The 27,465-nt window shown below is 37.8% G+C and overlaps 2 protein-coding genes across 2 annotated transcripts in view; both read left to right on the plus strand.

The window, feature by feature from the left end:
• Window positions 1-1,564: 1,564 nt before the first annotated feature.
• On the plus strand, window positions 1,565-22,993 carry LOC112151843 (mucin-2). Its single transcript, XM_036212135.1, has 44 exons — window positions 1,565-2,235; window positions 2,370-2,625; window positions 2,715-2,829; window positions 3,722-3,812; window positions 3,897-4,027; window positions 4,106-4,322; window positions 4,484-4,609; window positions 4,699-4,813; window positions 4,893-5,043; window positions 5,136-5,249; window positions 5,330-5,399; window positions 5,500-5,637; window positions 7,143-7,307; window positions 7,388-7,482; window positions 7,563-7,689; window positions 7,775-8,030; window positions 8,487-8,539; window positions 8,615-8,718; window positions 9,331-9,482; window positions 9,577-9,715; window positions 9,892-10,002; window positions 10,088-10,267; window positions 10,532-10,771; window positions 10,852-11,008; window positions 12,045-12,173; window positions 12,266-18,562; window positions 18,662-18,831; window positions 19,023-19,197; window positions 19,278-19,525; window positions 19,693-19,876; window positions 19,950-20,160; window positions 20,253-20,428; window positions 20,538-20,607; window positions 20,758-20,858; window positions 20,958-20,989; window positions 21,098-21,275; window positions 21,369-21,473; window positions 21,563-21,603; window positions 21,701-21,823; window positions 21,918-22,016; window positions 22,098-22,226; window positions 22,313-22,352; window positions 22,431-22,554; window positions 22,639-22,993. Exons 1-44 carry the CDS (start codon window positions 2,121-2,123, stop codon window positions 22,847-22,849), a joined length of 12,261 nt encoding a protein of 4,086 aa, XP_036068028.1. The 5' UTR covers window positions 1,565-2,120; the 3' UTR covers window positions 22,850-22,993.
• A 3,220-nt stretch (window positions 22,994-26,213) lies between these two features.
• The window catches only part of LOC112151842 (mucin-2-like), a 9,250-nt gene continuing 7,998 nt past the window's right edge, over window positions 26,214-27,465 (plus strand). Inside the window, exon 1 of the mRNA XM_036212342.1 lies at window positions 26,214-27,088. Coding sequence (XP_036068235.1) covers window positions 27,010-27,088 — 79 coding nt within the window. The 5' untranslated portion in view covers window positions 26,214-27,009. The remainder of the gene's footprint in view (window positions 27,089-27,465) is intronic.

The raw sequence follows: 27,465 nt of genomic DNA on the forward strand, positions 1-27,465 counted from the left end.
TATGGCACTACAAGATAAAAAAAAGTGCACACTATTATCTGTTATGCTAGCAAGTAAAAAATGTTGTATTTTAACAAAACTGTGCAAACTTCTAATACAAGCTTTATAGCAGAACAAAACTCAAACTTAAATTTCATATAACACTGTCAACATCCTGTCAACATCCATCCCTCCATTTTGACGTCATGGGGCTGCTAGAGCCTAAACCGGCTGCAGCTGGGTGAAGGCAGGGTACACCCTGGACAGGTCGCAAATCTGTCACACACACTGTCAACAATGATACCAATTTTTTGTAAAGCTACATGTTGGAGCGACACTGACTTCAGATCAACTGGGGAGAGTATCGTCCTCCTTTGTTCAACACTGCCGTAATAATGATAGATCGTTTCCATCATACAGCTGTCCTTTATTGGGAGTGGTTCAAAGCCCTGTTTACCCTTGGAGGAGTTCAAGCTAAATGACTGTACAGGACATACCAAATTACTTTATGTGTGATTCAAGGGAAATGACCACAGACAGAGCAACAAATAATACTTTTTATCTGACTTAAACAAGAAAACTAGCTCCAGTGACTGATTTACATTGAAATTCTTGGTGCATAGCTCTTAATTGTTAAAGTTTTAATACGTAGGGTTAAATCTAACCATGAAACCAGCACACTCACTGGACAGGTTGGCTCTGAAACTTAGCTAAATGTGAGGAAAATGCTAAATATGAAGTTAATTTTAATATAAAGATCCACACTAAGAACATACAAAGAAACAAAAGAAAAACACATATTGTAAAAATTTGAGGAGAATGAAATATTCACATGTGCGTCAATGTGACTCTGCAGGAAGAGGATTATATGAATCAAGGATGCAGTATTGTCAATTTAAATGTACATCCTGTGCAATTCAACACTCCACATGCAGTTAAGATAAAGCAGGACTTTTACTCCATGAAAACAAATATTGACTTTTTGGTAGTATAATTTTAGTACATCATTTCAACTCAGTTTCACTCTATCACTAGTCTATTTATATTCAATTTGCTTAATTTTTTAAATAAAAAAATACTGATTCAACACTTTTTATTTCTTAAAAAGCCTTAGTTGTATTTTTGAACAATTTAGAATAAATTAAGACACTTAAAAACAAAAAAAAGTAACATTGACAAACAGAAGTCATCTGTAGAAAACATGAGGTTTCAAACATCACAGCAGAGATTCTTTGCAGCTTCTGAGATAAAAGATGACAGATATACCCAGTCCATTAGACTGTTTTTTACCTCTTTTCTTCTACTTCTTCTTTGATCATCACAACAAAAGGTTAAACTTGTTCTTTTTTAAGTAATTATTCCATCCCTTTTTTCCATCTCACCACTTTTTCAATTTTAATTTGTTATTTTTAGTGGTATCTTAAAATTTTGCACAATGCTCTTTACTGTTGATGCTTTTCGATCAAATTCGTAGAACATATTTATAATATTAATGTTCTGGAAGCATAGATTAGTAAGTTAGTAAAAGTTAACTTTTGTTATATGTGAACAACAATAGTCAAAAAGATATTTGCACTCCAATCACAAGGTATTTTGTACTTTGAAAACAGCAGAATGTGATAATTAGCTGCTTTGTTTCAAACTCTTGATTTTTAAAATCTATATCTTCGATCCCTAATGTGATATATCCATCCAGGAATGATCAAAAGGATACAAAGAATGACTCACTGACCTTCAATTTGTTGTGCCTATGCATGTTGTTTTGTTTTTTTCATACATGTTTGTTGTTGCAACACAATTAATACTTTAGATTTGAGCGTTGAACCCATTCTTAATCATGTTGTTAAACAGTGATTCCTTCTTAATGCTTGTGACATAATTGTACACTTTATTTGTAGTTATTGGAGACAAAACTGAAACAAAATGTATGTATTTATTTAGGGGTATGGAGATTAGTGGCTTAAACAAAAATTGCTTTATCAGTAGTTGACGAGGGTGTCAGCCTTACCTACAAGGGTTGTGTGAAACACGTCAGAGATATATTCAGCAAATGTTTGCTATGTCTTGGCTGTAAAACTTCAGAAAGTGGGAAAAAAAAAAAAAAAAAAACTTGAGCAATCTCAATATAAGACAAGCACCAAATGACCATCACAGCCTTTGGTGACAGCAGGCCCGCTGTGGCAACAATGAGGTGGAGATCTGTGTGTCTGAGCATTGTTGCGCTCTTTCTCGTCACTGAGGTGCAGACTAGACTGGGTAAGCCTCACATTTTACATAGAGTGCAGTGTTTTTGGAAAATCGTCACAATGTAAATTATCTACAGATATAAAGAAAAGCAAAGTAAGTTTATTATGGTTTTAACTTTTCTTGATTCAATTTGTCCTTTTCAGTTCGCAACCATGTCAGCAGCATCTGTAGCACATGGGGCAGAGAGCACTTCAAGACTTTTGACGGAGACGTGTTCCAGTTTCCTGGGTTGTGCGAATACAACTTGGTCTCAGACTGCCATGAGCTCTACCAGGAGTTTTCAGTGCATCTGAAAAGAACAGAAGTGGATGGAAAGCCCACGGTCAGCTATGTGGTGGTCACCGTCAACGACCTGTTGTTCCACATCACCAAGAGTCTCGTTGTTTTCAACAGTGAGATGTAAGTAAAGAAGAGAACACTGACGTTTAAAAAGAAAAAACAAGGTTATTTTTAACAATAAATAACAAAACTGATTTTTTTTCCATCAGTGTCACTTTGCCGTACTACCAGGGGGGTGTCCAAGTGGAAAAAAATGCAGTTTACACAAAGCTCCAGGCCAAAGTCGGCTTCACTGTCATGTGGAACGGGGATGATGCTGTCATGGTAAAAGCTGAAACAACCCACAAAAATACAAATAGATGAATAAAATCACACTCTGCTATTTTTATTTAATGATTATTTAACCTATATTCATTTTTCCTCCAAGTCTTTTATTGTAGAAAACACTTTCTTTTGCAAATCAACTTTTCTTTACTAAGAAAAGGTCAAAAACTTCATCTGTACTTGACTGGCCTGATGGACACCATTGTGTAAAAAATAGTTTATAATTTTTTTTAAATAGTTGCAACACACATATTGATTTGTTTTGGTCTTTAAAGATCTACTCTGATAAAAATCGTGTTTTGGGTGTTTTTCACATGTTCTTGTGGCATTTTTCTTACAATAGAAGACAAATATTATGAAAAATAAGGCTCAAAATCATATTTCTGAGTACTTCTTTATTTAGATTGTTAATTCAGGAGCAGGCACAAATATGGGATTTGAAAAAGAGCTTGTTTATTACATAGAAAATAAAATACAAGCTCCCTACTTTGCTCCTTTCTGATACATCCAGTAATAGACGACCAGATCCATGAATGTCTTTGCTTTAGTCACCTGAGCTGACACCTGCCTCAGAACTGTACGGCTAGATAGATCCGATATTGCTCACCATTGGTGTGGTACCGTAATGGTACGTTGGAGGAGTAAGGGGCTTTAGGGAAGTGTAGACAGAGCTCTCTGTTGTGACGGAAAGGGGCGGCAGGATCGTCTTATCCACAACTTAGAGAAGACTTTCTAACTCCTGCTGCTCTGCAGACATTTTCGTCCTAGAAAACAATTATTTTTTTCCCAAAAACAGCAAAATCATAGTTAAAAAAACACTGAGAATGACTTAAAATTACTCAAAAGATGACTGGAGTGGGACTTTTTTTGTACTCATTTTCCCTGTTTTTAGGTGGAAATTGACAATGACTACGCAAATCGCACGTGTGGACTTTGTGGCGACTTTAACGGTTTTCCAGTCCATAATGAGTTCATGCATAATGGTATTCACATAAACTCATTGCATTTTATATTGCTTTCTTTTTTCCTATATGTCTAACACGATACAAATAATGGATTATTTACAGGTCGCAAAATCAGCCCCATTGAATTTGGCAACAAACACAAAGTCCACCGGCCAAACGATGACTGCGAGGATCCCTATGAAGAGGAAGAATTACTGGAGACCATGAAAGAAGCTGAATCTTGCAAAGAGTTTGTGAGTTCCACATCAATAAAAATGAAACGTTTTGAGCTCTAAGACGGCAACTTTACATGTCTTTCTTGTCTATTACAGCGACCCACTTGTGAGGAAATGCTCATTTCAGAGTCTTGGAGCTCCTGCATCAAACTGATCAACCCTGAAGTTTACATCCAGGCTTGTGTGCAGGACATGTGCGGCTGTAGCAACAGCTCAGATGACTTCTGTGTCTGCAGCACACTGTCAGAGTTCTCTCGCCAGTGCTCCCACGCCGGAGGACAACCTCCCAACTGGAGGTCGCCTCAGTTCTGTGGTAAAGTTTTTCACTTTACTTTCTTTTCAGATGACTTCATACTTTGTGTAAGGTGAAGGTAACCCCAAGTGTGGACATTAAAAATCATTTCAAACTTATGAAATGGGTATTATTATGATACTACTCGTAACCTATGTTGATTAAATGAAATGTTCTCACAGACAAACAGTGTCCGTACAACATGGTGTTTGAGGAGAGTGGTTCACCTTGCATGGACACCTGTACACATCAAGACACGAGTTCACTGTGCGAAGAACACAAAATTGACGGCTGTTTTTGTCCTCCTGGTTGGTTTTCTTCCTATTCAATCAACATTAATGACATTTTCTGTTGCTAAAAAGATTTAAATACACTCAAAATGTGACTTTTCTTTCAGGAACTGTATTTGATGACATTTCCATGAGGGGATGTATTGATAAGTCTGATTGTCAGTGCAAGCATATCAACATCTATAACCCTGGAGAGGTGTATCGACAGGACGCAGAGGAATGGTTCGTACAAGGGGCAAACAGAAGTATTTCTCATGTTTATTAGTGTAACGAGAACCTGTATTATATTTTGTTGTTACAGTACATGTTTTGAAGGGAGATGGATTTGTGTTAGTCTTCAAAGACGGGCTTTGTGCTCAGTTGAAGAGGGTTCACACTTCACTACTTTTGATGGGAAAGCGTACACCTTCCACGGAGACTGTTACTACACTCTGGCCAAAGTGGACAGAAAGGTGATTTGAGAGGCAATGGGCAGTTAAACAGAATACACTTGGATTAATGAAACATTTATTGAATTAGTTTAATCTCCTGATTTATGTTTCAGGACGACATGAGCCCAAAGTTTACCATCCTTGCCCAGCTGGTGCCATGTGCACACCAACAGTTTGACACTTGTCTGAAAACCCTTAAAGTCCTGGTGAACAATGACAGAAACAATGTGAGTTCAAATCAGTTTATTAAAATATAGTAATAATAAATACCAACAATTTGTTAAGTAGTTGTTCCATGTTTTCTCAGGTGTTAACATTCACACCAGATGGGTCGGTTCAGCAGAACAGTCAGCCTGTCAGCCTGCCATACTACTCAGGTGAACCAACCAGATCATGCTGTTTATTTATTGATTTTTTTGCCGTTTGATTTCCATTTAAATCAAGAATCATAACAACTATATTTCCACCCATATTTAGGAGACATCACCATATTCCAGGCTTCATCCTTTCATATATTGATGCAGACTAGATTTGGGATACAAATTCAAGTGCAGCATGTTCCCGTCATGCAGGTCTACATCACCTTGGAGCAGAGCTACAAAGCAAAGACGCGCGGTAGGTTTTACATTTGTGCAAACGATGCTTTTGCATTTATTACATTCTGAGAGTTCATTCATTTCCAATGATACAATGCTTTATTACAGTAATGCTAATTTACAAGTCAATAAAAAATGTAATAAACATAATTGAACCAAAGTATAAATAGAGAAAACTACTAAAATTATACTGTAACAATTGTTTTTTCCCCCTAATTGATGAAATACTTTAACCATATTGAAAATACAACTATCTGCAAAGAACAATTTTCTAGCTACAGTGGCCCTGAAGTGAAAATCACTCAGTACAATACATATTAAAGGTCACGACAGTATTTAAAAAAATCAAAACAAATAATTATAAAAATAATAATAACATTGTTGGAATCAACACAAAATTCCAGACACTATAACACAATTAAAAAAAAAGAAACTGAAATGAAAAATAAAATAAATTTCCAGAAATTAAAATGAAATGTTAAAAAATACAACAATAAGAAACCGGAAAAGCGAGGCACTATGTCTGATTTGATGTTTGAGTTTGGACGTTCGAGTTTTTTTCAAATGCGTCTTCAGTGTCTGCATACTAATAAAACTTTTATGATTTGTACAGATTATTTCCAGAATCAATTCATGCCAAATAACTTGTGTCTGAAATGATGGACAAATGTCATCTGCCAATGAGCAATATCCCATAGTACCCACTTTTCTGGGGTTTTGATGTTTAATTTTTTAACAGCTCATGTTGATTTCTAGAAATTAGTTTTGTTTTTTTGAAAGGTTTCTTTTGTTTTATATGGAAATTTGACATTTGTCCATCATTTCAACCAAAGGTTTATGGGAAGGAAGAGATACTGGATATGCTCTGAACTAATCATAAAACTTTTATTAGTATGTAGAAACTGAAAACATATTTGAAAATACTCAAACTTCCAAAAATCAAACATCATTCAATCAGCGATGTCCCAAATACATACCTGTCCAGATGTCTTATTTTATTTCATTTTTTAACATTTCATTTTGATTTTTAGAAATTAGTATTGTTTTCCAAGATGTTTCATGTTTATCTCATCATATTTTTTTCTAATTACATTTTGGTTTCTGGAACTTTTTTTGGTTTGATTTTGTTCATGACCTTTAATATGTTTAAGTGGTTTGTTGGTGTGATTTGGACTTCAAGGCCACCGTACTCCTGTTTTATTAATTTTTTTTAGCAGGATCTGCAAAATCTATAGTTGAGGTGTTTTCTGGATTCCTTTTTTAATTTGTTGCCATGAGTACATTTGGATAAGCAGCAAATTGCTTCACTTTAAAAATAAACATTTACTGAGAGGGCTTTATTTTTATAGAAATGTTTCCATTGATTTATCCAATATTCTCTTCATAACCTCAAACAAAACCTTAAAAAATCATCAATATGAACAGTTTGTTCTTTAAAAAATGTTTTAAGTTAAAATGTAAGTGTCTTGTCAACTTTTTCTCTGTTTTATAATGCTTTAAATGTGTTTCTTTTCTAATCCTCAGGTTTATGTGGGGACTTCAACATGGTTCTGAGCGACGACATGAGGACTCCTCAGGGGATTGTGGAAGGAACTGCTGGATCCTTCGCTAACTCCTGGAAGGCTAACCTCATGTGCAGTGACGCAGAGGAAAGACTTGATGACCCGTGTTCTCTTAGCATTGAAAATGGTAAACTATTGTTCATCCATTTGCTCTGTACATCAACTATTCAGTCACAGAAAATAAACAAAATGACTCATGTTTTTCAGAGTTGTATGCCAAACACTGGTGTGCCTTGCTCCGAAGTCCAAAAAGTGAATTCACACCGTGCCATTCAGTGGTGGACCCTGAAGCATTCTACAAGGTAGGTCAAACATGTTGGTCCGGCTTTACCAGGACTGAAAGAGAATGTTTGGCTCAAAAAGTTTGCATTTTGTCCTGCAGCGATGCATGTATTCTAGCTGTAATTGTGAGAAGAGCGAGGCCTGCCTGTGTGCTGTCTTCTCCTCCTATGCTCGAGCTTGTGCTGCAAAGGGGGTGTTCCTGACAGACTGGAGCGAGAACGTCTGCAGTAAGTTTTTTTTTAAAGAGCAGAGGTGGTTTCTAAAAAACATAAACTGCAGAAACTAATAGATTTCAAATTCTCTTCCAAAAAGATAAATACACAGACAACTGCCCAGAGACTCAGGTCTTCTCTTACAAACATCAGAGATGCCAGCTGACGTGCAGATCCCTGAGCTCAGAGCAGCAGAGCTGCTCCTCTGACTTCCTGCCTGTGGATGGATGCTCCTGCGCTGAGGGCTCCTATCTGAATGAAAACCACATGTGTGTTCCCATGGCAAAATGTTCCTGTTATCACAACGGAGCTTACATCCAGGCAGGAAAGTCCATCAACATCAAAGACGAGCACTGGTGAGTCCTTAAAGGGTAACCAAACAGGGAGGTTGGAGGCTGACTCCACCCACAGCCGAAATTTAAAAAATCCAGTCAGAGGGGTGGGGCTGGGGAACAGGACGGTTGCAGATCATGACGTGACACTTCTGAAGCTAACATGGTTTGACCAATTACAAAATTCAACTGCAATACCTCAATTCAACCTGTAGGGGGCAGCACATAGACGGTTTTTGACTATGTTTTCAAGAATTAAACAAGTTTATTTTAATTTGTCAAACATTTGGCAATGACCAACAGACAGCACTTTTAAAGTCCCATTCATAGAGGTCAACAGTCAAAAAAAGTTGATTTGATTGAGGGTTTGGTTACTCTTTAAATCAACTTTCATCGATTTGGAATTAGAGTATTTGATCAATTGCTGTTTAATCTCTGTCTTCAGTTTATAATTAATACATATATGTTTTATTTCACTAGTGTGTGCAACAATGGATTGCTTCATTGCCATTCTTGGCGATCCCGATCAGCAGGTAAATGTTACCTGTATTATTTAGCATGAAAACAACACAGAAACGGCTAACGTTAACGTCTATTTTTTGTTACAGCGTGTCCATTTCCAAGAGAGTTCTTCAACTGTTCTGCTGCAAGCAGAGAAGAAACAGAACTGCAGTGCGTTCAAAGTTGTTTAAATTTGGACAACGATGATTGTGTGAGTGTTTAATATCCAAACCAGGAATCTAATCTATCCCTTGGACAAAGACAATTACAGATACTCAGATCCCTCAAGTGTTAGCAGTAGAAAGGAGTAACCTTAAAGAAACAAGATTGGTTTTCAAGAAATTTTACCTTCTTAACAAAAACTACTTAACTAAAAATTGACCTACATGCTCAGGGCTTCTTTTACACACTTATGGAAACATCGGTGCCCCTTTATTAAAACATAGGTGCTTTTTTATTATTCAAATGAGTCTGAATGTCATCAAGTTATCCTGAAAAAATAAAAATTTTAGGTTTACAATAATCCTTGTAGTTTTTACCACATATATGGAGAATATTGTCCAGTAAAGGGGTAAATTTGCTGCAAAAAATATGTTGTTATTTTTATTATTTTGTGCACCTTTTAGGATTTATGTAAATCTATTTTTGAGGATAATTGTTTGTGTCCAAGATGATCGATTGATTTTCTTTTTACCAGAACACTTCAAAATAACACTAGTTGTAAAAACCAATTATGAACAGATGATTTTTTTATTTGTTTTACAACAAAAAATAGCGATTCTTTGACTATCTAACTATCGCTCTGATCTGTGTGCAATCCCAGGGCTTCACAGAGTGTGAGTCTGGCTGCCGGTGTCCCAGCGGCCTCCTTGATGATGGCAGAGGATTCTGCGTGAAGCAAAGTGACTGTCCGTGTCAGCATGATGGTCAGATTTATGCCCCAAGATCACAAATTTCAAAACAGTGCAACAAATGGTAACACCATGTTTTTATCTCTCGTTCCATTAAGAATTGAAAATTATTTTATTTTCTTTAATTTTTCCATGATTTTTTGTTTCATTATTTCTAGTACCTGCAAAAGTGGTAAATGGGAGTGCTCAAAGAAAAAATGTCCAGAAACCTGCGTTATCTATGGAAGTGGCCACTACGATACATTTGATCGCCGCACTTATGGATTTCAGGGACACTGCGGTTATGTAGCCATGAAGGTAATTCAAGTTTAAGACAAAAATGTCTTGCTGTGTCTCAATTCTTATGACAGTAAACAGTGAGCAATCATTTTTGAATATTATTACTTTATGTTTTCCTTAGTTTCCTAGTTTAAGTTGAGTTCAAACTTGTATATCAAAATGTTTTAACCCGATCTTGAACTGTTTTTTAAAAGAATAACTGTGGCAATAAAACTGGAGAAAACAGGTTTGGAGTTATCACAGAAAACGTTCCTTGTGGATCTACATCTGCAACTTGCTCCAAAAATGTCAAAGTTCAACTTGGGGTGAGAGCTTAAATACATTCTTGATATATTCAGAATGATTTACTAATCAAAACTCTTTTAAAGGACAATCTGCTTTGCTTTACAGCGGACAGAAATCATACTGACAAGGGGTAAATACAAGGTGGAGGACCTTGAAGTTGGAGCACAGCTCAAATATAGAATAAGGAGGGTAGGGATGTACCTGGTGGTAGAATCTGACATTGGTCTGGTAGTGATGTGGGATCGCAGAACAACTATTCGCATCCTGCTGGAACCTCAGCACAGCGTGAGTAACAACACGTTAAATGGTGCTTGCTAAAAGCTTTTATGTTAAAACCATTTAGTTTTATCACTTTTCATCAGTGATTGATTTATTTCTCTTTATACTGTAGTGCAAAACATGTTATATATATATATATATATATATATATATATATATATGTATTTAATAGATTTAGTTGCCATTTCTGATGCATTAAAAAAGTATAAAAGTCTACTCTCCTCCTCATTTATGTTTTTCCAAGACATTGTGCTTTTTGTGTTCATCCAGGGTGAGGTATGTGGTCTGTGTGGGAATTTTGATGGTGATGTACAGAATGACTTCACCACTCAGAGTCAGTTGGTGGTTACTAATCCACTAGAATTTGCAAACAGTTGGAAAGTGAGGAGCAGCTGCAAAGATGTGGATGAGAACGTTGATCCTTGCGATTTAGAACCCAAACGACAGCACTGGTCTAAAATGATGTGCAGCATCATCACAGGAACAACATTCCAACATTGTCACACTAAGGTTTGAAAGAGATCTTTAGCTTTTAGACACTGAGGGGTTTCAAACATGTTCCTGAAAAACTATCATTTATGACTGAACAGGTTGACCCCCAGTCTTTCTATGACAACTGTGTGAAAGACTCCTGTGCCTGTGATGCTGGAGGAGACTGTGAGTGTTTCTGCTCGGCTGTTGCTGCATATGCTCAAGCCTGTAACGAGGCTGGAGTCTGTGTTAAATGGAGAACTCCCGACCTTTGTCGTAAGTAAACTTCAGTTGTTTTGCTCTGATACTATTCAGATTTTTTTATGTGAGATCACACTTTTGTAATCCATAAATCAATCTTACAAAAAAGGAGAAGCCAAAACTACCTATTTATTATTCTTTTCCCAATCTCAGTTTGTTTGCTCAGCTTGTATATTACTTTCAGTCCCTGTTTCCTGTTCTCTTTGATTCAAACTGTTTGACTATTTATTGTGTTTCTCATTCCAGTTAGTCTTTTCCATAGGTTTATTTCTTTCTTAAAAAAAAAAAACATACTTAATAACTCTTTAATATGCGTTGCTTTGGAAATACAATACATGTTTGTCATTGGTAAATATAAATGGAAAGTTTTTTTGGTCAGAGTAGAGCAATTTAAAGTAAATGTGAAGTGAAAGGGGCTACTGTATATTAACAGAAAGGAGCACTCTCTCTTTACTGCAAGAAGACCAAGGTTCTAACACTGGTTGATACTTCACTGTGTGGGGTTTCCATGTTCTTCCCATGCATGCAGGGGTTTTCCCCAGGCAGTCCAACTTCATCTAACTCTCCAAAACAATTAAAATTAGTTAGTAGTAGTGATGTTTCAGGAAGGCAAGCTCTGCCTTTTTGGATGTCACTGTGTTTAGACACAAAGACAAACCAAGATACAATTTCAAAAATAATCAAAATTAGACAATACCAAGAATACTACATAGAGATTTGCTAACCAGAACCAGAAATAAAAGACTGGCATCCTACCCAGGGTGAGCCCTGCCTTTGAACAGTAGTAGCCAGGATAGGCTTTAAGAACCCTGTTAACCTGAAAAAGAGTACCTTCAGAAAATAGATGGAGAGATGGTAAAATTAATGAATTACAGTACTGTTATGAAGTACATCTTTTCTACAAGCAATGCTTAATTAAACATAACTACAGAACTTGAACTTTTCTATCTTCTTTTGTTTCCTCTTAACAGACTTAAAATCAAACGTATAAAAATGTTTAACATAAAAATTTTGTATTTTCACATTTTAATAACATATCTGTTTTTTCCAGCTGTTTTTTGTGATTACTATAACAACCCAGATGATTGCACATGGCACTACCATCCTTGCCACACACCTTGCTACAAAACTTGTCTAAACCCACAAGGAATATGTAGCAACCCAATACCAAATCTCGAAGGTAATATTTTACATCACAAAATATGTGCTTGGTTTTAATTTTACTTTGGCATTTGGAGATGTTTTCTAACAAGTTATCCTACATACTTTTAGGCTGTTATCCTGTATGTCCAGAGGATAAACCAATTTTTGATGAAAGAAACCAAACTTGTGTGGAAGATTGCCATTGCTGCATTTACAATGGGACAGTATATGAAGAAAATGAGGTCATTTATAATGTGACAGACAATTTGGGAATGTGCTACTATGCAATCTGCATAAATTCAACAGTAATACACAGCAACGAATCCTGTGCAACAACAACAACTACACCTCCTACCCAATCCACAACTACTTTGGAGACAACTATACTCACCACAACGACCCCCACTGTGGCAACAACAACCACACTAGGGATAACCACCACAACTGAAGCTACAACCATATCCACCAAACAAACTACGACTACCACAGAGCAAACCATCACAACTCCAAAAGCAACAACTCCACCTGAGTTCACAAGTACCACTCCAGAGTCGACCGCCACAACTACAACCACTGTGGCAACAACAACCACACCAGAGATAACTACAACAACGGAGGCTACAACCACACACACAAAAGAATCCCCAACAACCCCAAAGCACACCACCACGACTCCACAAACAACAACCACACCCACTGTTGTAACAACTGGAACCACTGAGTCAACGACCACTACGATTGTGGAAAGTACTACAACCCCTGAGATTATCACCACAACAAAGGCTACAACTACACCCACAAATACAGTGTGTGTTCCCACATGTGAGTGGTCAGAGTGGTATGATGTACATAACCCATCTACGGACAAAAATGACTGGGAGACGTATGAAAACATTACACACAGTGGTCTGCAGATTTGCAAAGATCCAGAGTTACTCGAATGTAGGTCAGTTGATAAACCAGAAATGGATTTTGATGACTTTATAGCTGAGACTGAACAAACTGTTGAATGTAACAAAACGTTTGGCTTAATATGTAAAAAAGAAAATCAGCCTTTAAGACCAGGAAAGTGTTTTAACTACAAGATTAGAGTGTGCTGCCCTGTTAACATTTGTCAAACAACTCCATCTACAACTACGACCCCAAAGTCTACCACAACAACTACAACCGCTGTGGAAACAACAACTCCACCAGAGATAACCACCACAGCTGAAGCTACAACAACATCCACCAAACAAACAACTCCCACAGAGCCAACCACCACAACTAAAATAACTTTACCAACAGAGTTCACCACTACCACCCCAGGATCAACAACAACAACTACAACCACAGTAGAAACAACAACCCCACCAGAGATAACCACCACAACTGAAGCAACAACCACACCCACCAAACAAACTACGACTACCACAGAGTCAACCACAACAGCAAAAATAACTTTACCACCTGAGTTCACCACTACCACCCCAGGGGAAACAACAACTACAACCACATTGGAAACAACAACTCCACCAGAGATAACCACCACAACTGAAGCTACAACAACACCCACCAAACAAACAACTCCCACAGAGCCAACCACCACAACTAAAATAACGTTACCACCAGAGTTCACCACTACCACCCCAGGGGAAACAACAACAACTACAACCACAGTGGAAACAACAACTCCACCAGAGATAACCACCACAACTGAAGCAACAACCACATCCACCAAACAAACTACGACTACCACTGAGCCAACCACAACAGCTAAAATAACTTTACCACCTGAGTTCACCAGTACCACCCCAGGGGAAACAACAACTACAACCACATTGGAAACAACAACTCCACCAGAGATAACCACCACAACTGAAGCTACAACAACACCCACCAAACAAACGACTCCCACAGAGCCAACCACCACAGCTAAAATAACTTTACCACCTGAGTTTACCAGTACCACCCCAGGGGAAACAACAACTACAACCACATTGGAAACAACAACTCCACCAGAGATAATCCCCACCACTGAAGCTACAACCACACCCACAAAACAAACTACAACTACCACAGAGTCAACTACAACAGCTAAAATAACATTACCACCTGAGTTCACCAGTACCACCCCAGGGTCAACAACAACAACTACAACCACAGTGGAAACAACAACTCCACCAGAGATAACCACCACAACTAAAGCTACAACAACACCCACCAAACAAACCACTCCCACAGAGCCAACCACCACAACTAAAATAACGTTACCACCAGAGTTCACCACTACCACCCCAGGGTCAACAACAACAACTACAACCACAGTGGAAACAACAACTCCACCAGAAACAACAACCCCACCAGAGATAACCACCACAACTGAAGCTACAACAACACCCACCAAACAAACGACTCCCACAGAGCCAACCACCACAACTAAAATAACTTTACCACCAGAGTTCACCACTACCACCCCAGGGGAAACAACAACAACTACAACCACAGTGGAAACAACAACCACACCACAGATAATCACCACAACTGAAGCTACAACCACATCCACCAAACAAACTACGACTACCACAGAGTCAACCACAACAGCTAAAATAACTTTACCACCTGAGTTCACCACTACCACCCCAGGGGCAACAACAACAACTACAACCACATTGGAAACAACAACTCAACCAGAGATACCCACCACAACTGAAGCTACAACAACACCCACCAAACAAACGACTCCCACAGAGCCAACCACCACAACTAAAATAACGTTACCACCTGAGTTCACCACTACCACCCCAGGGTCAACAACAACAACTACAACCACATTGGAAACAACAACTCAACCAGAGATACCCACCACAACTGAAGCTACAACAACACCCACCAAACAAACGACTCCCACAGAGCCAACCACCACAACTAAAATAACGTTACCACCTGAGTTCACCACTACCACCCCAGGGTCAACAACAACAACTACAACCACATTGGAAACAACAACTCAACCAGAGATACCCACCACAACTGAAGCTACAACAACACCCACCAAACAAACGACTCCCACAGAGCCAACCACCACAACTAAAATAACTTTACCACCTGAGTTCACCACTACCACCCCAGGGTCAACAACAACAACTACAACCACAGTGGAAACAACAACCCCACCAGAGATAACCACCACAACTGAAGCAACAACCACATCCACCAAACAAACTACGACTACCACAGAGTCAACCACAACAGCTAAAATAACTTTACCACCTGAGTTCACCAGTACCACCCCAGGGTCAACAACAACAACTACAACCACATTGGAAACAACAACTCAACCAGAGATACCCACCACAACTGAAGCTACAACAACACCCACCAAACAAACGACTCCCACAGAGCCAACCACCACAACTAAAATAACGTTACCACCTGAGTTCACCACTACCACCCCAGGGTCAACAACAACAACTACAACCACAGTGGAAACAACAACCCCACCAGAGATAACCACCACAACTGAAGCAACAACCACATCCACCAAACAAACTACGACTACCACAGAGTCAACCACAACAGCTAAAATAACTTTACCACCTGAGTTCACCAGTACCACCCCAGGGTCAACAACAACAACTACAACCACATTGGAAACAACAACTCAACCAGAGATACCCACCACAACTGAAGCTACAACAACACCCACCAAACAAACGACTCCCACAGAGCCAACCACCACAACTAAAATAACGTTACCACCTGAGTTCACCACTACCACCCCAGGGTCAACAACAACAACTACAACCACATTGGAAACAACAACTCAACCAGAGATACCCACCACAACTGAAGCTACAACAACACCCACCAAACAAACGACTCCCACAGAGCCAACCACCACAACTAAAATAACGTTACCACCTGAGTTCACCACTACCACCCCAGGGTCAACAACAACAACTACAACCACATTGGAAACAACAACTCAACCAGAGATACCCACCACAACTGAAGCTACAACAACACCCACCAAACAAACGACTCCCACAGAGCCAACCACCACAACTAAAATAACGTTACCACCTGAGTTCACCACTACCACCCCAGGGTCAACAACAACAACTACAACCACATTGGAAACAACAACTCAACCAGAGATACCCACCACAACTGAAGCTACAACAACACCCACCAAACAAACGACTCCCACAGAGCCAACCACCACAACTAAAATAACGTTACCACCTGAGTTCACCACTACCACCCCAGGGTCAACAACAACAACTACAACCACAGTGGAAACAACAACCCCACCAGAGATAACCACCACAACTGAAGCTACAACAACACCCACCAAACAAACGACTCCCACAGAGCCAACCACCACAACTAAAATAACGTTACCACCTGAGTTCACCACTACCACCCCAGGGTCAACAACAACAACTACAACCACATTGGAAACAACAACTCCACCAGAGATAACCACCACAACTGAAGCTACAACAACACCCACCAAACAAACGACTCCCACAGAGCCAACCACCACAACTAAAATAACTTTACCACCTGAGTTGACAACTACCACCCCAGGGTCAACATCAACAACTACAACCACAGTGGAAACAACAACTCCACCAGAGATAACCACCACAACTGAAGCTACAACAACACCCACCAAACAAACCACTCCCACAGAGCCAACCACCACAACTAAAATACCTTTACCACCTGAGTTGACAACTACCACCCCAGGGTCAACATCAACAACTACAACCACAGTGGAAACAACAACTCCCCCAGAGATAACCACCACAACTGAAGCTACAACCACACCCACCAAACAAACTACGACTACCACAGAGTCAACCACAACAGCTAAAATAACTTTACCACCTGAGTTCACCACTACCACCCCAGGGGAAACAACAACAACTACAACCACATTGGAAACAACAACTCAACCGGAGATAACCACCACAACTGAATCTACAACAACACCCACCAAACAAACTACGACTCCCACAGAGCCAACCACCACAACTAAAATAACGTTACCACCTGAGTTCACCACTACAACCCCAGGGTCAACAACAACAACTACAACCACAGTGGAAACAACAACCCCACCAAAGATAACCACCACAACTGAAGCTACAACCACATCCACCAAACAAACTACGACTACCACAGAGTCAACCACAACAGCTAAAATAACTTTACCACCTGAGTTTACCAGTACCACCCCGGGGTCAACAACAACAACTACAACCACATTGGAAACAACAACTCAACCAGAGATACCCACCACAACTGAAGCTACAACAACACCCACCAAACAAACGACTCCCACAGAGCCAACCACCACAACTAAAATAACGTTACCACCTGAGTTCACCACTACCACCCCAGGGTCAACAACAACAACTACAACCACAGTGGAAACAACAACCCCACCAGAGATAACCACCACAACTGAAGCTACAACCACATCCACCAAACAAACTACGACTACCACAGAGTCAACCACAACAGCTAAAATAACTTTACCACCAGAGTTCACCACTTCCACCCCAGGGGAAACAACAACAACTACAACCACATTGGAAACAACAACTCAACCAGAGATAACTACCACAACTGAAGCAACAACCACATCCACCAAACAAACTACGACTACCACACTGCCAACCACAACAGCTAAAATAACTTTACCACCTGAGTTCACCAGTACCACCCCAGGGGAAACAACAACTACAACCACATTGGAAACAACAACTCCACCAGAGATAACCACCACAACTGAAGCGACAACCACATCCACCATACAAACTACGACTACCACACAGCCAACCACAACAGCTAAAATAACATTACCACCTGAGTTCACCACTACCACCCCAGGGTCAACAACAACAACTACAACCACAGTGGAAACAACAACCCCACCAGAGATAACCACCACAACTGAAGCAACAACCACATCCACCAAACAAACTACGACTACCACACAGCCAACCACAACAGCTAAAATAACTTTACCACCAGAGTTCACCACTACCACCCCGGGGGAAACAACAACTACAACCACATTGGAAACAACAACTCCACCAGAGATAACCACCACAACTGAAGCTACAACCACATCCACCAAACAAACTACAACTACCCCAGAGGCAACCACCATAACTCAAAAAACAACTTTACCACCTGAGTTTACCACTACCACCCCAGAGACACCCACTTCAACAATGACCACCTCTACTACAATAACCAGTTTTACTATAGTCACAGGTCCACCCTCTACAAGCACCACAATTTCCTACTTAACAGATAACATTGTAACAGGCCATACTCCGCCATCATATCAAAGTACACAATCCACTACTGAAGTTTTTACAACGGAATGCTTTTGCATTATCAATGGAACACATTATAAACCAGGTAAGATTTGAGTATCAATTATATAAAGAAATTCAGTGCTTTTTGTAAAGGATCACATTTTATGTTCTATTGTTTTTTCCATTTTTTTCTCACATTTAGGAGCGGTAATATTTGATATGTACCACATTGGATCAGGGATTTGCCTAACAATGATATGTTCAGATATCTGTCAAATTATTAACAAGACTGACACTTGTCATACTACTCGACCTACACCTGAACCAACATCTACATCCTCTGTACCATCATGTCCTGAATGGGATGTTGTAGTAAGAATCGTTTTGTTTTTTGCTTATTACAACTTAAGCTACATATTTAAATCAATTGATAGCATATTTTAAGAACATTATATAATTTATTTTAATTTGTTTATTCATAGCATCTGCATAGTTTTTGTGTTTTAATTTAGCAATATTTTTTGAGTTATTAATATTCATTTGTGTTTTCTCTTGTTTTTAAGCAAAATGAAACCTTTGTCTTGTGCAATTGTACAATGGCCAAATGCATTGAAAATAATACAATTGAAATAGTACCATACGAGTGTCCCCCTCTACAAAATATAACCTGTGCCAATGGAAAGAAACCTGTTCTTGCGTATGATGAGTTCTTCTGTTGCCAGCATTACGTCTGTGACTGTAAGTTTTCTTTTCATGTTTTAATTTACCACTTTTTCTTTTATAATATGTTGTATATATAATTTTGTGTCTTTCCTTAGGTGTATGTGAGGGCTGGGGTGATCCCCATTACATCACATTTGATGGATTGTATTACAGTTACCAAGGAAACTGTACATACATTTTGATGGAAGAGATTACCAAAACACATGATCTAAAAATCTATGTTGATAATGTTTATTGTGATCCCACTGAAGATGTTTCTTGTCCACGATCCATAATTATATCATTTAAATCCCAAATTATCACACTTATAAATCACAACTTGATTGGAGCACCAGAGTTAGAGGTAAAACTACACAACATTTTTGTTCTGTTATCTTGAATACTATTTTAAAAGAAATCAGTTTGTTTTACAACAAATTGATAGATTTTAGTCTAGGTAAATGGCACTGATAAAATATATTTTTTTACATTTTTATATCATACATATTGATTGTATTTTTTTGTTTTTAGGCTTTTGAAAATGGTGCAAGTCTGAGACTACCTTATTCACAGCATGGAATGAAGGTCTTGAGTACTAACCTCAACTTGATATTTGAGATCCCTCGTCTTAAAGTAGTAATAACATTTGGAATGACTGGTTTTAGTATTACCCTTCCCTATCAGTCCTTTGGAGGGAACACCCAGGGCCACTGTGGTAAGAACTTATTCAAAAGTTGCTACTAAAATATTTATTTTAAGACACACTAAAGTGTAACCTCAATTGTTAGGTACATGCACCAACAATCAGGCTGATGACTGTATGTTGCCTGGAGGCCAGCTGGTGGAAAGCTGTGCTATAATGGCAGACTACTGGCTAGCACAAGACATTTATCAACCAGATTGTGAAGTACCATCTGTGTTACCCACTAATCCACCCAAACCTCCACCTGAGCCAACTCCCTGCAACCCCGATTCTATATGTGATTTGATGAAAAGCAGGTGTGACTCAAATCTGTAGCTTTGTTGAACTTACTGTTGTCTTTTTCTAGGCCAAACAAACCATTCTTTTTTTTTCTTTTTTGCCTTTTCAGTGTTTTTGCAGAGTGTCATCCTTTAGTGTCTCCTGACAACTTCTACAGAGGCTGTGTTTTTGACAGCTGCCACGTTTCCAACCCAGCAGTGGAGTGCACAAGTTTGCAAACTTATGCTGCTGCCTGTGCTCAAGCTGGTGTTTGCCTCCACTGGAGGAATCATACAAAACTGTGTGGTTAGTAATCATTCATTTGATATATTTTAATGCAAACAAAGAAAACAGAATAGTTTGCACTACTTGGTAAAACAATAAAACCTTTTTGTTGCATTATTTTCTTTGACAGATTATAGCTGCCCCTCAGACAAGATTTATAAGCCTTGTGGTCCTGCAGAACAGCCAACTTGTGAAGACAAGTAAGTTTCCACAAATAATTAGGCCTCTGATAAATAAGTAATAATTAAGTTAAAGTGTACTTTGAAGTTTATAATGATATGAGATTCATATTGTAACGTCATGTACATTTTTTTCAGCCAAGAGTAATTTCAGTATTATTAACGTTTCAGTCTCAGTGAACCGAGCTTAAACTTCACCATTGAAGGATGCTTTTGCCCTGATGGAATGAAACTCTTCAACAAAGAGTCTGGAATATGTGTTGACAAGTGTGGTAAGAAAATATTATTTCTAATTTTTAAAAAGTTTCTATCTGTTGACACATTTTTTAAATTGTTGTATTATTTATATTATTATTATTTATTTTGTGTAGGATGTCTTGATCCTGAGGGCATTCCTCGAGAGGTAAAATCTAACAAAACAAAACAAAAAAAGACAAAGAACCATGTCAACTTCAAATCCAATTTACAATAAAGAACAAATTCCAAACCATAATGTATATATTTTTTTCAGTTCAATGAAAGATTTGAATACAACTGCCAGGATTGCATTTGTGATGAGTCCACCAAAACTGTCATTTGCAAACCGAAAACATGCCCACCACCACACACCACCGAATGTGCTGCTCCAGGGTTTGTTGTTGTGAACCAAACAAATCCAGCAGACCCATGCTGTTCTGACTATGTTTGCGGTAACATTTCTGTCATTTTTGCATATTTACATTTTGCTCTTTAGGATTTCTACTTCAGACTGAATTATGCATTATTAATATTTACCTTCACAGAGTGTCAAGTGAGCACCTGTCCTGCCACCAGTATAAACTGTCAGGTTGGATATAAACCTGTTATGAGTGTTCCTGAGGGAAAATGCTGCCCCGAGTATTCATGTGGTGAGAATCTGAATTCTGCTTCAACTACACATTCTTATCTAATACTTGATTTTTTAATTATCCTTGATTTTTGTCTGATTCTTTCTAAGAGCCAAAAAGGGTTTGTGTTCACAAAGAAGTTGAATATCAGGTAAATAAACAATCTATTTCTCAGATTTAAACTTTAATTAATTCAGTTTAACATAATTATAAACTCACCACGAGCTCTTTTTTTTTGTTTTTGTCAGCCTGGGGCTTCAGTTCCTGCACATGAATGCCAGAACTGTATTTGCAGCAACGAGATTGACCCAAAAACCGGTTTGTTCAAAGTGGTGTGCGAATTTATACTGTGTGACCAAAACTGTGATGCGGTAAGAAAAAAAATCAAATTTTGACATTTATTTCTTATGAATTTTTTTTTAGTCTGCTTGGTGTGAGCTAGAACCTCATTTCTGTCTTTCTCAGGGATTTGAATATGTGGAGTCAGATTCTGATGAGTGCTGTGGAAAATGTGTACAGAAAGACTGTGTGATCAAATTCAACGGTACCCAACATCTATTGACGGTAAGTCGATTAAATCCTGTTCCCTTGTGGTTTATTTTATCATCTTTGTGTTCTATAACTTGTGTGTTTTCTGCTCTTTAGGAAGGACAAACCTGGTCGCCACCTGGCAATAAGTGTGATCAATACACCTGTGTTAAGAATGATGACATTTTGACAGCTATCATGTCACACATTATCTGCCCGATGTTCCAAGAGGACAACTGTGAACCCGTAAGTAGCACTTCGGACCACATTGAACTGGATGTTTGAGTGTGAAACAGTTTAAATTAACATTGTGTGTTTATTCTCTTTTACAGGACTCGATTCAGACAGCAGCAAACGGGTGTTGTAAAATCTGTAAGTGCAGCATTTTTAAGTTATTTGGGGAAAAAATGCAAAAGTGAAATCAAGCTAACAAAGTTTCCCGTACTAAAGGTGTGGAGAAAGAGAAGGCCTGCAAGGTGGTGTCTATGAAAACTCGAGTTACACACAATGGCTGTCAGACTGAAGAAGAGGTGGACATGCCATACTGTGAAGGATCCTGCAACACATTCACCAAGTAAGAATGATAAATCATTTATTCTTTTTTAAATATCAAGGAAATTCATGTTTTTTTTTTTAATGGAACACCTGCTTTCCTTAGGTATTCTGAAGCAGCTGCTGCTATGCAACATTCTTGCTCTTGCTGCAAAGAAACTAGCTTCACCAACCGCACCGTTGACCTGCTGTGTCTAACTGGAGACAAGATCCCCTTCACTTACATGCACGTTGAGGAGTGTGGCTGTGGCCACACGGGCTGCACCAAGCCTGCAGGACAACCTTCTCGCAGGAAGCGAAGCTTCACGCTGCAGTGACAAAACTATCCATCCTCATGTTACCAACTAAAACATGTGAATCTCTTTTCTTCTTCTGTTCTCACAATCGCAACCTCTTACACAGTAAATTGAAATGAACTATGTATTTATCAGCTGATTAAATAAAACTAAGCAACTAAAAAAGTTGTTCTCGTTCATTTTTTGCCATCAGAATTTTTTCTTGAATGCTTTGCTTTTTTTGTGCTTCGAGTACTGAGTGCTTTGCAATGTCTTGTAAAGTTTAATACCAAAGAAAAGTTTATTTTTTGATAAAAGGATCATTATATGAACATTTATGAATGCTTAAATTAAATATATACAGTTCATAACATTTCTATAGTAACTTAAGTTCTACCAGAGCTCTGGGTCTTGACCAAAAGAACGACATTCCGACTACAAGCGGCTGAAATGAGTTTTATCTGGAGGGTGGCTGGGAGCTCCCTTAGAGATAGAGTGAGAAGCTCGGTCACATACAGAGAGAGCTCGGAGTAACTCTCACTAAATCCCATGTCAGTGATGAGTAAAGGAGTCCAATTATGAGTAAGGTATGGTGTCATAGTACTCAACTGCTATGTCTACATTTATAATAGTATCCTTAGGAAACAAATGCACCCATTTATTTGTATGTGGGGTTTTATTGTACCTTATTTTTTACACAGGTACTAAACATAGACTCATGTCTGCCAGCATAGAGCATCCACAACTGTGTTTATTTTCAATGAAATAAACGAAAATTACATTAACCGATTTAAACTGACATGAAAATATTAGTTTATGAAGCAAACCCCACATAAAGCAGAAATGTTACTATCTAAAGATTTATATTAAGATTTGAAACGTCTCCAATAGTTACAGTATATGCAGTGAACAAACAGATTTGTTATTGTAGAAACTACTTTTTAAAAGAAACATAACAGCCCGGCAAATACTTATGAAAACTCTTATGCAAACAACTGGTTGAAACTTTAAATTTGTGTTTGTTGAATATTGTTTATCTAATAAAAAAAGAAAAGAAAATATATATTTTGCAGTTCCCAAACAAACTATGACTCCTCCAAGGGCAAACATGAGTTTAGATCATATCCACCAGCACAAGTTTGAAGATGGGGAAGGAAGACACAAGCATTTCTCAGGAATAACAAGCTTTTATTTATTCTAGGAGGTGTCTTATCACATCAGCTTGGGTGCTTTCATTGTGATCGTGACAATAAAACCATATCGGTATTGACATAATGCTGTTTACTCAAACACCTGTTATAGACTGAAAGTAGTCAGGATGTTGTGACTTTGTTGCTACTATAGAAACAAAGCAAAAAAATTGACGCAAAGAACATTTTTAACATCAGTTATATGTTTAATTACTTTGTTGGCACCGATTTTCTTCTGGTTTTTGCTCTTCCTCTGAGTACTGCATGCCGAGTTATGCTGTGATCGTGGCATGAATGGGACCAAATGTGAGCTGCACTTCCAGCTTATTACCTTCCCAGTTGGTTTGATATCCTGTGCCTAAAACAGTTGGTTACCAAACAAAACAGGCCTAAATTAATCATCTGTGTGCTATGTTCACACACCCTTCGGCAACGTATGTTCAAGTGACCACTTTCAAAGAGGTCTCTGTAAATGTGCATATTTGAAGTGTTAATATGGGATCGAAACTCCCACGTTCATGTGCCACGGAGCAAGTTTCTACAATTGTTTTCCGGCTTAATATAAAAAAATGTGCTACCATGGAACACGCGTTGAAAGCTAAACTAGGTCAAATTTTGACCAATCAGGGACTTGGATTTGGCCTTTTTTATTTTTTTCTTCAATAAATTCTTGGTAAATGTCAATATAGTATCTGAGCAAAAAGCTTTCAAATGACAGAAGATCCCCTCAAACAAAAGGTTTTTGATAAAACAGATAAAATAGATAAAACATTTAACAATTTACACTGCAATCAAAAACCCAAATCTTTTCACATACATGAAAGCATTTTAAACAATGTTTCACAAACTCTCCTGTCACTTTTGTTTCATAAATGTATTTTTCTACTCCAGAAATCGTAGCTTCATCTGCTCTACAAATGATTCCACACTTAAAAAAAGGGAGGAAAAGAACATTAGAAAATTAGAGTATATTGAATAAAATGCATTCTTATACATGAAGGATTTACTGCAAAGCTCTTTTAACATGTCTACTTTCTTTTTCAGTCTGTGACATCATCTGCTACTCAAATATTTGCTTCTCTGTAAGTTTTTTTCTGGTTTCTCCCGTCAATTCCTTTGACACATGGTTTCTGTATTTAGCTATTACTTATCTCTCTGTTCTAACTAGTTCTGTCCGTTGAGATGCACTGCTTCTCTTTCGTCATACTTGCTTTTTATCGGCACAGCTGTTGCTCTTTTGTTTCTTCCCTTTAGCTCTTCTTATTTGGAGGAACCTTCTTATCATTAATTACCTCAGATTGTAGGGTTTTGTTTTGTTTAGGTTCCAATTTCTATGTGCATTATAGATGATCATTCTAAGTTTAGTTCGTCTTTCTATAGAATTCCAAATATTCTGTTTTTTTATATTTGTCCGTTAGTTTGCTTTTCCTTCCTTTGATGTCCTATTTGATTTCTTCTGGATAATCCATTTGATTTTTTATGTCACTCTTATTCCTCCTTCCAGTTCACAAAATTACTTTGACCCAAGACCACCCCGAACCTGAGCTCAAAGATACCTAACTGGCTATCAAGATTTAGGGCAATAAAATAAATCTGTCAGAAGTAGGGTTTTCTTCTCACTAGGTAGCCTCATTTCTGTAACTCTTAGTTGTTGTGTAGCAGTTTATATATTTAATTTATTAAAGTTTAGTAAGACAAGTCAACCTAAAATCTATGTTTTCAGCCTGAACAAATCTGAACAAACCAGGCATGTACATTTTGTTTTGTGAAAATGTTTTTTTTTTTTTTACTTTTTTGTGAATGGGTGAAATAAAAAGCCTACAGAATTTAAAAAGTTAATAAACACTAGAACACAAACATAAGTATTTCCTCTTGATTTGGGCTTTTAAATGGACATTATGACTTAAATCTGTAAGTCATTAAAGGGAATTAAAGCAAGAAAAAAATGAAACAGTTAAAACAATAAAAGTATGCATTTCCTGGGATTCATATTAATGATGTTGGTTTGGAGAAAGAAGATGCTCATCTGTTTAAACAGTATGCGTGTTAGCGTTGTGGTCTGAGCAGCATCCTATTCTGACACATCTAATCCTGTTTGTTAAAAGCAAAGATTGTTGTACCATAAAACAATAGTCCCTGAAAAGAAAATATTTGCATTGTTAATATGTACTCGGCTTTGTTTGGGAACCAGTTACTGCGAAAACTTGTAAATTCAGACAGGAAAACTAGTCATAAGTAGAATTAATAATAAAGGAGGCTTAAATTCCAGCATTTGCAGGTATATATTACAATAATATTTGTTTCAAATGGGAGCAAGGGCATAAGTGTAAAAAAAATGTTTCAGTGAAAAATCTTGGGCTCATTTCAATTTATTAAGTGGTTTCTGTTATTTCCTGTTTATTTATTTTTTTAATGCTCAATAAGTTACAAAAAAGCAATATGAACACATCACATATGTGCTCAGAGTTTTCATTTTATATTATGGCAATATTTTAAATTTTGCTCATTTTAGGTAACTATGATTATTTACAATACATACACAACAGTAGAAACTGTAACATTTAACACATTGTGTATAAAGACGGATGATATCATCATAATAAAATCCTCAGGTTTTAAATCTACGCCTGAGCTTGTTGAAAGCGGAACAAGATTTTTTTGTTATTAATTAAACCCCATGAGGAAAAAGAGGCATTGAATGTATTAAATTATATCACAATGATCTACAGTGTAAACATTAAGCAGAAGGTGACGTACACTAGTCTTTAAAGACTGAAACTTAGACGGGAAGGAAAATCGAGGCAAAAGCTTTTGGAATATCTACTTCTACAATGACTTCATAATAGACAAACTGGAATTGTTACTGGAAGAACGGGTGGGAATATCATAGCAAAGAAGCCTCAACAGTTGACACCCAGAATCTGCTGGTAACCACTCCTAAACTGCAAACAATTGGGGGACTATATAACCTGCTATCACTCGTGGGGTGCTCAACTCTCCATCAGCGCAACCATGGCAACAACTGGGATGCTTAAAGAATGGGCGATTGCATGGCTCGCCCTGTGTGCTGGACTGTCTGCAGCTGCCACCGGTACGTACATTGATGGGACAAGATGCCTTTGTCAAGTTTTGTTTCTTTTAGATGACAAATTTATATAATTTTCAATTAATGTTCAGTAATAGTAAATTAAAAAGTGAAACTGACCTCAATGATGCATATTTTAGGGTTTGTTTTTCTTCTATTTACAGTTTTTGTTTCTTTTTTATCTTAAAAAAAAAAAAAAACTATAAATAAGAATACCAGTGCCCGGCAAATCATGTACAGAAGTTTTTTTAGGATTGATCTAAAACAAAAACAGGAACAAAAGTTTAATTAAAAAAGAAAAAATATAAAGGAAGCCAAAACTCTCTTAGTTAAGATATTTATCCATATATGCCTCAGTGAACAAAACATGGGGGGAAAAACTA

This window comes from Oryzias melastigma, linkage group LG6 (genome assembly GCF_002922805.2).
Source record: "Oryzias melastigma strain HK-1 linkage group LG6, ASM292280v2, whole genome shotgun sequence".
Lineage (NCBI taxonomy): Eukaryota > Metazoa > Chordata > Actinopteri > Beloniformes > Adrianichthyidae > Oryzias > Oryzias melastigma.

What these genes read in the sequence shown, in the direction of transcription:
- LOC112151843 (XM_036212135.1), top strand. Translation starts at nt 2,121, where the DNA reads ATGACCATCACAGCCTTTGGTGACAGCAGGCCCGCTGTGGCAACAATG. An exon ending in CTACAAAGCAAAGACGCGCG is followed by an intron (nt 5,638 to 7,142) that starts GTAGGTTTTACA and finishes TCTAATCCTCAG; the next exon opens with GTTTATGTGGGGACTTCAAC. An exon ending in CAGCCAACTTGTGAAGACAA is followed by an intron (nt 20,608 to 20,757) that starts GTAAGTTTCCAC and finishes TTAACGTTTCAG; the next exon opens with TCTCAGTGAACCGAGCTTAA.